This window comes from Sceloporus undulatus, chromosome 4 (assembly GCF_019175285.1).
Source record: "Sceloporus undulatus isolate JIND9_A2432 ecotype Alabama chromosome 4, SceUnd_v1.1, whole genome shotgun sequence".
Classification (NCBI taxonomy): Eukaryota; Metazoa; Chordata; class Lepidosauria; order Squamata; family Phrynosomatidae; genus Sceloporus; species Sceloporus undulatus.
In genome coordinates, this window is record NC_056525.1 from 173822382 (window position 1) to 173836074 (window position 13693).

Genomic DNA, 13693 nt, shown 5'->3' on the forward strand with positions numbered 1-13693 from the left:
AATGTCATCAGACAAAAGAGTTTCCTTTCCAAACATGCAAACGATCCAAGTCCAGCTCTTCTCTATCACTTTCCTTAGTGAAGCGATTATGCAGATTCTGATTCTGATCTCAAGTGATTTCACCTATGGATTCTCCCATGCTGAGCCATCCAAATGTCCTAATGGGTACAGCTAGTTTCATGTGCTGAGGAGCCTCCTGGTGGTTGCTTGCTGGCAACCTCCCTTTTTGATATTAATTTGATATCAAAGGTCGAAGAGGGGTGATTGTGTGCTGGATCCTGAGGTAACACTAATGTGGACATAATGCAGTAATAGAAATCCTTCATAATTGCTGATGCAATGACATTAATCAAAACTGCAGTGGATAAATTAAAACCAAAAACTGTAATTGCCTGCTGGCAACAACTTATGCAGTGATGTCATAGAGGATTTTCATCCCCACCCCCAGGGATTGATGGAGAAGTTAGGAGAATCATTGATGCAGCAAGATGGCTTGATGGAGAAAGATTTTCTGACATGCTGAAGGAGGAAGTGGAGGAACACACTGATATTGTCTGCTCCTGACATAGATATCCAACCATCAACAACGTCTGCTCCTGACATCAACATCCTACTATCAGCAACATCTGCTTCTGACATTGAAACATCAACATCTTCCTGGCACTACAAACTAGGATCACCTTCTGACAACCCTCCTCCTGATGAAGTTTCATCTTCTTCTTTTTTTTAATTAATCTTTATTCAGGTATTTTATAAACAGGAATAAAAAACATACAACAGTACAATACAAATAAAACATATAACACAGTTAATATTATAACAATTTAAACTAACTCTCCTAATACAAATTAACATATAACTAGACAGATGGACTTCCAAGAGGAACAGCGAGACACATAGTTGCCAAGACATAACCATTAATACATTCAAATCAAATTCTCTTTAACTTCACTCCTTGATCAATTAGGTTCTTTACAGTCCTCGCACAAGAGGAAATAAGTAAAGATCCGAAATCAAAGATAGACTCGCTTGCTGTCTTATGTATGTATCTTGAGCTCATTTCCTTTTCCTTCACTCTATTCTAAATTGATGAAGTTTCATCTTCTAACGATACCTGTACATCAAGAGATTTTTGTTGGCTGCATTGCCTTCTTTGTTCATTTTGGGTAACAAAAACAGGGTTCTAGGGTATGCAAAAAAAAATTGCACAGAGGATCCCGGAATGGATCCCTTACATAATACGTGGGCTGACTGTACTTCTGTGCAGAGTCCTCCTCACTTCTCACACACAGGTTGTATTGGTCCCCTCTCTGATGAATTTAATTGTCTTTTTTGGGGGGCAAGGTTTTAATGTTTCAGGTTGTTGTCTTCTTTTAGCAGTAGTAGTTCTAAATTGATGTTGTTGTGGTTTAATCATAGAGTTGGAAGGGACCGCAAGGGCCAGCTGTCTTTGTTTTCAATTTTGTCATGCTTTGTACTTGATGGAAGATATGAATTACCCCAGATGCCTCTTTTGAGGCAAAATGTGATATATAAATTATTTTAGTCATCATAACCATAATCATATGTATAACCGTATCTAATGATTTGGAAGAGCCAGATTATATATTGCAGCTATTATTACGAATAATTATAATCAGAGGAATAATAGTCAGGGAAAACAATTAAAGTTACACTGATAGTTGGTGGGGACCCCCCAGCCCCCAATCTTTCTTTGGATAACAAATCAAAGGAACTTCTGGTAGGAGTTATAGATGAAAGGCCCTGTTTGCTTAAAGAGATCTTTATCTTACTTTATGTTTTGTTTTTTAAAATCAGCAAGAAGGAATGACTCAATTGTCATCCATAGTCTACACTTGTGAAATAAAATATGATGTTAGGGGGAACTTTATTGTAAAAGAGGTGAACACACCTAAATGGATCTTCTGTCTCTCAGTTATTTTCCCACAGAAAGTTCTGAATCACTTGGAAAGCTTTGGAAGAAATCTCCATTTCCACCTTGCTGATATTAGATCATAATTCAGAAGTAAATGTTCCTCCTGGGCTCTTGGAGGTCCTAGCAGAGGGAGGAAACCTGGATCTTTTCTTTTGGTCATCTGCTAGCAAGCAAAGACCCTTTCATTTTGGCAGCACTTTGACAACTGACCTCATTTGCTGCAATAGGACTTATAGTCCATGGGATGATGTGGGGTTTTTATTGTTGTGTTTCAGATAGTGTTTTAAAGTTTGCTGTTTGCTTCAACTTGTTTCTGTTTTAGCTGTACTTGTTTTTATTGAAATTATGGTGAGCCATCTTGAATCCACTTGGGGGTAGAGAGAGGAGATAGGAATTAATTAAATACAATAAAATAAATGAATTGTTTCATCACAAGGACATTATCAATGCTCAACATAATCATGGAGCTGCCAGGACCCCAGGACCCACTATATCTTTGAGCAGGCTGGGTTTGCAAGCAGCTTGTAATTTTAACTGTTCATAATGCCCTGGAATGATGCTTTGTCAGGGCCAAGGGCATGATTAAAGTGGTAGGTGGCTTGCTATTGTTGGATATTGATTGCCATGCTTTTGGTGATGCTTCCTGCCAGTACCATGAGTGCTAACAGCAGCAAACTAGTAGATGGAGCACCACTGAAAGAGGGCACACCAAAGGGTCTTGCTACTATTGACAAATGTGCCAAAAGTGAAATGAAACCACTATTTGTGTCAGATGTCATGATACACTTACACTTAGCAAATGATTGTACATACATCTGTGAACAGGATGTTTGTGGTTTTCAGTTCCTTACCACAGAGGTCTTCTCTTATAGACAATAATAGAAATGAATAAAGAGTGTGTTGAACATCAATAGGCATTCTGCCATTATACAGAGGAGTTGGCTTTAAAGTGATATAGCAGAGATTTTTCTAGTACAGAATAATCATAGTTACCACAAGTACTAATATTCTTTTGAAAATTATACAGTATTTTATAATACATTCTGACACACATAGCAGGAACTAAGTAATCCACTTAAGTGAAGTGAAGGAAGTGTTTGGCACCAGGGACACAGTATCAACTTTGACATGGTCCATTTGTCATCTCCTTTCCTGAAATGGTTCCATTCCAGCTGATCATTATAAAAACTTGTATAGTTTTAAGAAATGGTATCTGATTGAGTTTGGCTTTCCTCTTCCCTTCTTGTCTCTTTCTTTTGGGTCAGTGGATTTTTTAAAATTGTAAACATGCAGACAAGCAATGTCTTAAGCCACTCTTGGGGCATTTTCAGCTGAAGAGCAGGGTAAAAATATTAGAAAAGAAAGCAGGGATACAGATCATAGATCTGTGAGTTTGAGTCTCTCACCAAGTGTAAATCTTCAGTCAAGCTCTAAACTGGTTCTGCTCCTCTGGATTTCAGAAATAAAAAGTCTCTAGAACATACAACTCAATGCAGTATTGTTTAATTTTACTTTTGCTTTTATTTTTGTTATTTATTTATAGGTATCGGGTGGATAGAATTGTGGGTTTCAGAGAGGGTTAAAATGCATAATGAAACTAGGCGAAGGTTTTCACTTCTAGACCTAATCTTTCTCGTAGTTGCAGTGAGGCCAAATAGGGAAAATCTCCTGTATACTTGACTCACAAGTTCCTGAGCAAAGTTGTAAATGAAGATTTGATATGAATTGATGTGTCTTTTTTCCCCCTCTCTAGAAACTGCATATTATAATTTTGCACATGGGTGTATGAAAGATACTGAAGGACAAAACAGATAGAGATGGAGAGAGGCTGAGAAATGAAGACTCTTGGTGCTTCCTTCCTCAACTAAACAATCAAAGTGATGTGATAATAAAAAAGGAGTTCTAGAAACTTAGTAAAAAAAAGAATAAAAACAGTCTGAGGCTGATATCGCCACAAGCACATTAAAAAGAAATGACCAGTCTATTACCAGAAGATGTTGTGGAGTCCCAGGGCTCAGAGGAGCTTGAATGCAAGATCTGTTACAACCGCTATAACCTGAGGCAAAGAAAGCCTAAAGTTTTGGGGTGTTGCCACAGAGTATGCGCCAAATGCCTTTGCAAGATTATAGATTTTGGGGACTCTCCTCAAGGAGTCATTGTTTGCCCATTCTGCAGGTTTGAGACTTGCCTGCCTGATGATGAGGTCAGTAGTCTTCCTGATGACAACAATATTCTTGTAAATTTGGCTTATGGAGGAAAAGTGAAGAAGTGCCTACCAGACAATCCAACAGAACTCTTACTGACTCCCAAAAGGCTGGCCTCTCTTGTTAGCCCTTCTCATACTTCCTCCAACTGTCTAGTTATAACCATTATGGAAGTACAGAGGGAGAGCCCTCCAACCCTGAACTCAACCCCAGTTGTGGAATTCTACAGGCCCACAAGCTTTGACTCTGTTGCATCTGTGCCCCACAACTGGACAGTATGGAACTGTACATCCTTGATCTTCCAGACTTCAATTCGAGTTCTTGTTTGGTTGCTAGGTTTGCTGTATTTTAGTTCCTTGCCTTTAGGGATCTACTTACTGGTATCAAAGAAAGTCACCCTTGGGGTAGTCTTTGTCAGCCTTGTTCCCTCGAGTCTTGTTATTCTTATGGTTTATGGTTTCTGCCAGTGTATATGCCATGAGTTTCTGGATTGTATGTCTTCTTCATAACAGTAATTTCAATGAAATAAGCAATGAAGCATATGAAATTGCCATAGACACAGCATAGTTAACTTATACTTCTTTTTCATATTCTTATTCTATTTTTTTTTCCATCAAAACAGGAATGCTGACCAGTTTTGTGGTCCTTTTATTATACTAAAAGTAATTGGAAAGCTGGTTTCTGCTGCTCTATCCTGTTTTACTAATGGGGAAAAACAATTAAGAAGAATTAGCAATAGAAAAAGGATGCAGCAAAACAGTTTCCTTTCTATGTGCCTAATGCTACATTGCAGTAATACTGTAATTACCATGAGATTGTTCATATAGCATTATAGTGGGATTTACTGGAATCATTTCAGAAATGAATGTTAAACTGTCTATTATTCCCATTGTTCACTGAGTAGCATTGTTTTGGAGGATCTGAACTCTTGGTTTCCAGGTTTCCTACTGGACAGTGCCTCTGGTCTTTAAAATGCACAAAGAAAATAGGTGCTATCACTGTACCAGAATGAGAGGAAAGATAGCTCTCGTTACTATGAGGTAAGAGTCATGTTTTGTTTTGTTTTTATATTCACAACAATTAAATAGGTAGAAAATTTTAAAAGATAGCATCTGCTGTCCAAAGGCATGTGCCACAAAAATACAATAATTATTTTTGTCCACTGCTAACATATCTTCTAAAAGCATCACAGAGTTTTACCCATGACAGATAAATATTGCTCTGCATTCACAAGCAATTTTCTACCTAAGGACCAGCTATTTCAAAAGAAAAATCCAGTATACGACAAATTCTGTTTCACATGTAACAGCCTGTTCACACAGTTTGTATTGTGGCGTATCACTTGTGAAAGGGCTTATGCATCATGTTTTCTCCACACATACTTGTGGCTGGATTGCAGCCTTTGTGTTGTAATATGCACACATATGAGCTTAAAACAGAGTGGAAGGGAAGAGACATTAGTAATTAAGGAGTTTTAAACAAAGTTTTGAGAAGGGGTCACCTCCTTACCCACCTGAACTAATACTTTTGGCCTTCTTATGAAACCATAAAACATGATGTATCATCCAAAGCTAACATCTAGCACCAAATCAAAACAGTGGCAAATCAGCAACAGTTCAAAACTGTACTTTCAGTCTTGCAAAATGGGTTCAGTTTCTTCACATTTAAGATGAAGGCTATACTGAGGTTTGAAAGTTAGGCTGCATAGGGATATTTGTTCTTCCTTTTTAGATAAACTAAATGTTACTAATATTTAAAATTCTGTAATATTTTATAGCAAGCATAGAGTGCTAAGGGTCACATGCAATATGCAGTAAAAAAAGGAAAAGGAAGTAGTTTTTAAAAAGATGAAAGACCATGTGACATATGTCAGTTTTTTCTTATAGTAGGGAATAGTGACTGTTGGTATGGTACAAAATTAGCTGCATTTGGGTTCTGCTGATTTTAGTGGGTGGTGTGGGAGATAGTCTAGTCCACTCCTCAGTTTATAATATTTTATGAAGAAAAGCATTCAGAAATCCAAACAAATTTAGTTTTAACTTTTAATAATGAATAGCATTGCAAATTAGTATTTGCAAGAATAATATATTACTACCACTTTAAAATGCTTGTGGCCAAAATTATGTGTAGTCAGATGGAGTGGCAAGTAGCATGACTAGCATCAATAAAGTGTAACTAATTCATCACTGAAAAATGGCCAGGGGGGGGGGGGAGGGGGAGTCCATCTAAAAAAAAAATTTATAACGTATGTAATGTTTGTATAATTTGTTTGTGTGCATATGTACTACAAAAATTTATATATTTGTAGGGAATTCCATTAAAGTTGTCCCAGCTGTTCTAATAAATGGGTTTTTTGTGCAGAATGAAATGAATGTTAGTACCTACCACTTCTGTAAAACGTCTGTGCATTGTCTTTGAAGTCATATCAAGTGTTTCTGTTCTGAGTTTTCATTCAAGCTGTACTTAAAAACAAAACAAAAGAATCGCTATTAATATGCTTGCATATTTTACATATTTTGTGATGTGTCTTTAAGCCAATTCGCATGTTTAGAAATTCCACTCAAAAGGTAGTAGTACTTGAATTATAGAATTTATTTTAAGTGTTCAAAATATATAGTCTTACACAATCAGTATATCAGTTCTTGGCAAGAATTTCTTGCCATATCAGTTTTTCTTCCATTCTTGCCAAATAATTCCTGAAACAGTATCTGAATATGCAATACTATTGGCATTGCTTCCTAAACATTGCAAAATTCAGCTTGAATGGTGGGATAAATCAAGTCACTTTCATTATTGGTAAGCTGATTCTTACCTCTTTGGACTCTTCTGCATTCCATGGTGTCATAGAATCGTAGAGTTGGAAGAGACCGCAAGAGCCATCTAGTCCAACCCCCTGCCATGCAGGAAATGCAAATCAAATCATCCCCGACAGATAGCCATCTAGCCTCTGTTTAAAGACCTCCAAGGAAGGAGACTCCACTACACTCTGAGGGAGTGTGTTCCACTGTCGGACAGCCCTTACTGTCTCTGTACTGTATACAATTTTGGTAGCAACTGCAGTAGTGGTTTGGGACATTGGTGGCAGCCACCAAATTTCAACAGCACTGAAAGTGGCAGCAGGACCAGTGTTGGTACTGCAATCTCTGATGGAATGGGTTTTCCCCCAAATGTAGCCTTCACCCACAGGAAGCTTCCTACTTCTGGGGTATATCCTAATTGCACAATTATAGCAGTATGATATTATTTTAACTGTCCTGAATGGCTCCCTCCAATAAAATCCTGTGGTTTGTGGATTGATGAGGTAGTTATAGCTCTTTCATACTACATAATTATAGTACTATTATTCCTCTTTAACTGCCATGACAATGTTCTGTGGAAATCTTGGGGTTTTTAGGGGAAGCACTAGGGCTTTCTGGCTGAAAATTCTGAAATGCCCCTTCCTAAATTGGAAACCCCAAAATTCCATAGGACATTAACATGGCAGTTAAAGTGGAATCGATAGTAGCATCATTGTGTAGTGTGAAAGGGCCCTTAGAACATTCTAGTCTGATCTGCTGACTCACAGCATTAGTTGTCTCTGGCAGAGAACTCTAAGTACCTTACATAACTATGGCTTTGTCTTCACTGGCCAGGATACTCCGGGGGCAGCCTGGAATATCTTAGCTTCAGAGCTGTCCTGACTTTCCCTTGTTTTCTGACCCGCTGTTTTTGTACCAGGGCAGCTGTTTGCATGTGTGTTCTGCTGAGCCACCTGACACATGGGTCACTTGCTTCTGGGGTCAAAATAAGGTGCCCAGAGATTATCACATGGCTGGGTGCCTCGTTCTAACCTCAGAGCAATTGACTGATGACAGTGGTGGATGTGCTGAGTGGTTCTGCAGGATGCATTTGCAGACAGCTGCCCTGGTGGAGAAATGGAGGGCTCTGGATCTTCCCAGAGGATCCGGAGTTAGAAGTATGGTTTTTAAATGCGTGTTAAGGGATGCATTAAAATCAGAATAGTTAAATACTTTCAGTACCTAGGTTCAAACATTGATCAGAACAGAAAGTGCAGTTAAGAAATAAGAAGACTAGGAATGAGAAGGGCAACTATGAAGGAACTAGACAAGATCCTAAAGTGTAAAAATATAGAACTGAGCACTAAAGTTAGAATCATCCAAGCCATTGTATTCCCCATCACCATGTACAGATGTGAGTGTTGGACAGTGAAGAAAGCTGACAGAAAGAAAATTAACTCATCTGAGATGTGGTGCTAGAGAAGTGTGCCTCGGGATACTGTGGATGGCAAAAAAGACAAATGGGTCCTAAAACAGATCAAACCTGAACTCTCCCTGGAAGCAAAGATGATGCTTCCACATCAAGAGAAGGCACGACTCATTAGAAAAGAGAAGGCACGACTCATTCCTGTAATGCTAAAAAAGGTAAAGGGAAGAAAGAGAAGAAGCCCACATGCCAGATGCATATACTCAATCAGAGAAGCCATGGGCCTGAGCCTGCAGGACCTCAGCAGCATGGCTAAGGGCTGAAGAGCTTGGAAATGTCTCATCCACAGGGTCACCATGAGGCAAGGCTGACTTGAGGGCAGTTATAACAACAAAGGGTGTTATACCCAGTTCTCCGCTGAATGTGCCCAATGTCATCTGGACTGTTTGCACCAGAACTGGGATTTGGGCCATGCATCATCCAAAGAGGATGATGCCAGAATGGGGAATACGGGTCTTTTGGCCCATGCAGACTAGGCCTATAAATCTCAAGATTCTAGCCATGACAGTTATCTAAGTACTATATTCATATAGCGTGGATAAACTACTGATGTAAACAAATTGTTATGAAATTCTGAAGCTGCCTGGTTCTTTTCCAACTTACATGTAACTAAGATCTTACATATATGGCACATGCAGACAGCATGAGAGGGGGGAGTGAAGATTGTTTGGAGAAAGCTATAGGCTGTTTGAGAGAGAAATCATAAAGACTGATATGCTAATGAGAACCTTGGGGGAAATTGCTCAAAATCCTTGAGGTATTCATCAGACCTAAGCATTTGTGCCATCTTATGCCATCATAATATTGCTACAGTAACCACTGCAATAACAGTATGATGACATATTTGGTGAAATTGCACCTAAATACATTTTAAAAATATTTATAAATTGTCTTTCTGCCAAAAGGTGATATGCACCTTAATGCAAATTAAGATTTGAACATGTGACCATTAAAACATTTAGAAAGCAAAATAAACCCACCCTTCAGCAGATGCTGCAGTAGGAAACATCTAGTCCTATGTCTTTCTCATCTTGACATCTTTTGATATGGAGATAAATAACACAGCCAGCAGCAGTATATCGATTCTTAACTCCAGTGTGAAGTAATGACTTCCAAATGTAATGCAGCCACTAGAGAGCAAACAATAACAATGGGACATTTTTTTTCACCTACTCACATTTTTTTCAAAGACTTTTTAAAGTGAGTTTGTGCTATTGCACTTGTAAATCATCTAACTTTGGGCACACACAGGCTTTAAATACAACATTAATGCTAGCAAACTTTGGCTTTAAATAGAAAAAGCAGATGTTCTACATGTTACCCAGTTAAATGTTTATGCTGCACTAAAACGAAGGAAAACAAAACTAATCCAGATTTGTTTATCTTTTCTACTTGAAAAGCTGGCCTGGTTAGCAGAGGAGCAAGCACTTCTGTGGTAGCTTGCAAGAAGAGAAAGCTGCCCAGTCACTGGATATGTCCAAGGAGTGGTCCTGCAGTTGCTACCTTGACCAAGGTCAATTGACACAAAGAGCCAATGGGGCTCTACCTGGCCATATGAAGCTTCTGATTCTGATCTCCCTGTCTTCCACTTATCTCAGGTTACTTCCCAGTCCCTACGTTTCTTGGCTAATGGCCCCAATTACTTATCAGTTTGTTTTTCAGACATTTATTCCTGGAAGAAAAAGAGAGAAGTGAAGGAGAAAAGCAAGGAATGAAACAAAGATAATGGAAAGTGAAGACAAACATGGTAGTGAGGGTATGTGAATAAAGAAATAGTTTGTTTGCTTTTCAAGCCTTGTCTACTGTGTTTTCCTTTCCAGGAACTATATACACAAGGGAGGTAGATGAATGTGTAGTAGATATTCATTACTTAAAAAGATAAATTGGAATTCTTTGAAGAGGAAACTCTGGTGTATGTGCCATCAAAAAGAATCCCCTCCCCCATAACAGAAGGACAAAAACTCAATAGAATGAAGGGTGTCAGTTTGGACATTGTCTAAAGTCAGCCATGATGACTAGTTGTGTCTGCTTTGTACTGATTAAAATGCTTTCTGATATTTTATACAGTAATGTAAAAATTGTGCAGATTTTAATTGGCAACAGTAAACCAGCAAGAAAATAAGATATGTGGAATGGGTAACAAGGATGTAATGTGCATACTGAATCATAGAAATTCTCCCATTCATCCAACATCAGTAGCTTTTGAGAATGTGAATCAAAACTCTTTTACTGTCTTTATATGTTCAGCTTAATATTCCAGTATCTCAGCAAGACTTTGCACAACAAGATGTGCAGTTGTCACTGACAAGACTAGCCTTCCCATGATGTAGTGAGATGCTGAGAAGTGAGGACAGAACTAAATGACAGCGCTTTACAGTTTCACGCACCCTTTGCTATGTTCCTTAAGCAAGTCTACTGTGCTTAGGTGCCTTGTGCCATTGCTAGTGTTGAAAAATGTTTCCATAGCTGGTTGGCTTCTGAACATGGAATCCTTTGCCTCAGGCAGCAGAATGTCTTGAGATAGCCCTGGTCACTGAGCTGCAGTTCCGTCATGGATTAAAATGGAGTCCTGCAGTCTCTTGAATGTTTTAAGTGCTGAGAAAAATATAATGAGGTGTCTAGGAGGTATTTTCATAAAGAAAAATCCTGAGAATGTCAGAACATAAAAGCCAACAAATGCCTTCCTTACATTTATCTAGATAGGATGAAGGCATGTTGCAAAAGGTTAAGAGCTCAGATTTTGGAAAATATGTTGTTCCATCTCCCATTCTACTGTAAATTATAAGTCAACAAAAAGTCTATTTTTCCTCCAAATGCTGTTTGCGGTTACTTTTAAGACTTATTACAGTCTTTTGATTTGTTCTCCACAATCTAAATAAGGTATGTAAATTCATTTATTACACAGGAACAGCTGTGGTACAGCTATGTAACAGGCACATGTTACACATCTATGCCAAAAATTATTGATTCTTGCCAAGGCTGCAAAGTCTCTTTCTTTAGTCAAAATACAGCCGTAGCCACCACCCCCATCTCACATTTTAAATAACTTATTTCAAAAGCAGTCAGGAGGGTTGTCTTGAGAGGAAGAATATCTTATGTCTTTTAAGCAGATTATATCTAGATGGAGGCAGAGAATACATTCGATTAACTGATTAACTGAAGCTGCTGTTTTCCTGTCCTGTATTTTCATCAGTTGTACTGATGTAGTTTATATCTGCAGAAAAAGAAGTATAGATTTCTAAGCCAGTTAGGGCAGTTTTATTTCTTCTGCTGTAGAACTGAGTACTTTCCCTAGCCTTCTTTTAAATGAAATAACTTCAGCCATTAGAATTTTTACATTTATGTGTAAAGATTTAAGACACAATTTCAGCCAAGTGCTTTGCAGATACAGTATTCAGTGACCAACATACACACACACACAGAGAGAGAGAGCACTTTTACTCAATAAGAGACATACATTCTAAGTGATATTACTGTTTCATTTAAAATGCAATGCATGGGGGGGTTAATGCTGCAGATTTATACAGTTATGCCAGCAAGCATACGAATCATATTGCATTGTGAAGTGTAAGCTATATGCTTTATATACAGACAGATATTTTGGAACACATGCAGCCTTCTGATGAGCTGCTTTGATTGCAACAAGATGAGAAGGTACATGTGAAAGCACAGCTTTAAACAATTTGCAGTGACCCCAGCTGAGTTGGAAGCCAAACTGATAACCTTGCACAGTCTTGCAGGCAATACCAGAGTCCTTTTTATCTCTAGAACAGGAATACGCAACCTTTTTGGCCCTGAAGGGTAACATCCAGTGTCCATTGCTGGTTCACATTTGAATGCATACACACATTCTTTTTCCAAGTACACATCTCACCATGTTTCTATACCCCAGAGATTGCTGTTTCTTCTCCAATTGCTACTAGTAGGCTGTCAGCAGCAGTCTCGAAAGCCATGCATCAGCATGTCCTCTGCTGCCTGCAGCTGTCTTGTTAGCTGGACAGTGAAGAAAAGTGGGTGGGGTCCCAATGGCTTTGAGGGCCACAGAGGAAACAGCCAAGGAAAGCAGATCGTATACTATCAGGGCCAGCTCTAGATATGTGGCCACCCTAGGCGAGAAATATTTTGGCATCCCCTGTCACCTCTCATAATTATTTTCACCCCCTTGATTTCCTCCATTTCATTTGTTAAAGCTAAACATGACATAAAACCTAGGTTCCAATCTCTCATCATAGTACTAAGAATTAGTCAAAAAGCCAATTAGGTTTTTACAGGTTAAAGACTTTTGTATTGCTGTGACGTTTGGAATGGAGTTTCAATTAAAAAAAACATAGAAACACAGGGAAATAGTGTTTTTGATGCAAAATCATAAAAAAAATATACCAACAGGTAGTTATTACCCCTAAAAATTATTTTTACCAGAAATTGAGCAATAAGGCTTAAAGCCCTAATGGTGCTTTTGTTGCTTTCATGCCTAGAGCAGGGTTTCTCAACCAGGGTTCCTTAGAACCTCAGGGTTTTGAAAGAGACTGCTGAGGTTTCCATGAGAGATGGTGACTGGGGGAAAATAAACACACACATTTTAAACCGCTAGATATAATTATTATGCAAGGGTTCCGTTAGACCTGGAAATTATTTTAAGGGTTCCTGCAGGAAAAATAAAAGTTGACAAAAGCTCAACTAAAGGGTGCAGGTGAAACCCAAAGGCAGATGCTACCTGCTCCCATACCTTCTAACCACGAAGAGATGGAAACAGGAGCATCCTTGCCTCATCTCCTTTCACACACTAACGGCCACTTGGTGAGACTCAGGGCTGTGGTATGGCATACTCACTATCTAGTAAAATAGCCTGTCCCTTACTAATTCAAAAGCTAACGTGTTTGGTTAAAAACATGAGTGTCCTGCAACAGGTAATGAAGAACTCACCGTTCAGGAACTGCATGGTGTGAAATAACAGCAGTGTGTGTTGTGCCATTTGATGTATTTATTATTAGGAGCATATAAACCTAACACAGTTTCTGTTGCTCTTCATACACAGGGATGTGCCCTACAGGCAACACAGGGCAAAGAAACACCTTCTGGGCAGCCCAGGAAGGGAACGGAAAGAAAGGATGGGAAGGGAAAGGAGGGAAAGGGAATGGGAAAGGGAAGGAGGAGGGAAGTTAGTCTCAAAGGTGTTACAAGATCTCTACGTACTAATTCTACAGACTAACACAGCTATATTTTTGGTATCTATGTTGTTGTTAGCTCAAAGCAACTGTGAGGGTAAATGGCATGTTGCACTGCTTGGAAC

The 13693-nt window shown here is 38.7% G+C and overlaps 1 protein-coding gene across 5 annotated transcripts in view; it reads left to right on the forward strand.

The window, feature by feature from the left end:
- RNF182 (ring finger protein 182) overlaps positions 1 to 7008 on the forward strand; it is a 47011-nt gene extending 40003 nt beyond the window's left edge. For 3 of the 5 annotated variants that reach the window (XM_042461320.1, XM_042461322.1, XM_042461323.1), the window contains exon 2: positions 3690 to 7008. In XM_042461320.1, the coding sequence (XP_042317254.1) occupies positions 3909 to 4649 (741 nt within the window). In that variant the 5' untranslated portion in view covers positions 3690 to 3908 and the 3' untranslated portion in view covers positions 4650 to 7008. Of the gene's footprint in view, positions 1 to 418; positions 746 to 1012; positions 1042 to 3689 lie in introns of those variants that run through there. The other 2 variants (XM_042461321.1, XM_042461324.1) reach the window with 2 other exon arrangements.
- The last annotated feature ends 6685 nt before the right edge of the window (positions 7009 to 13693 follow it).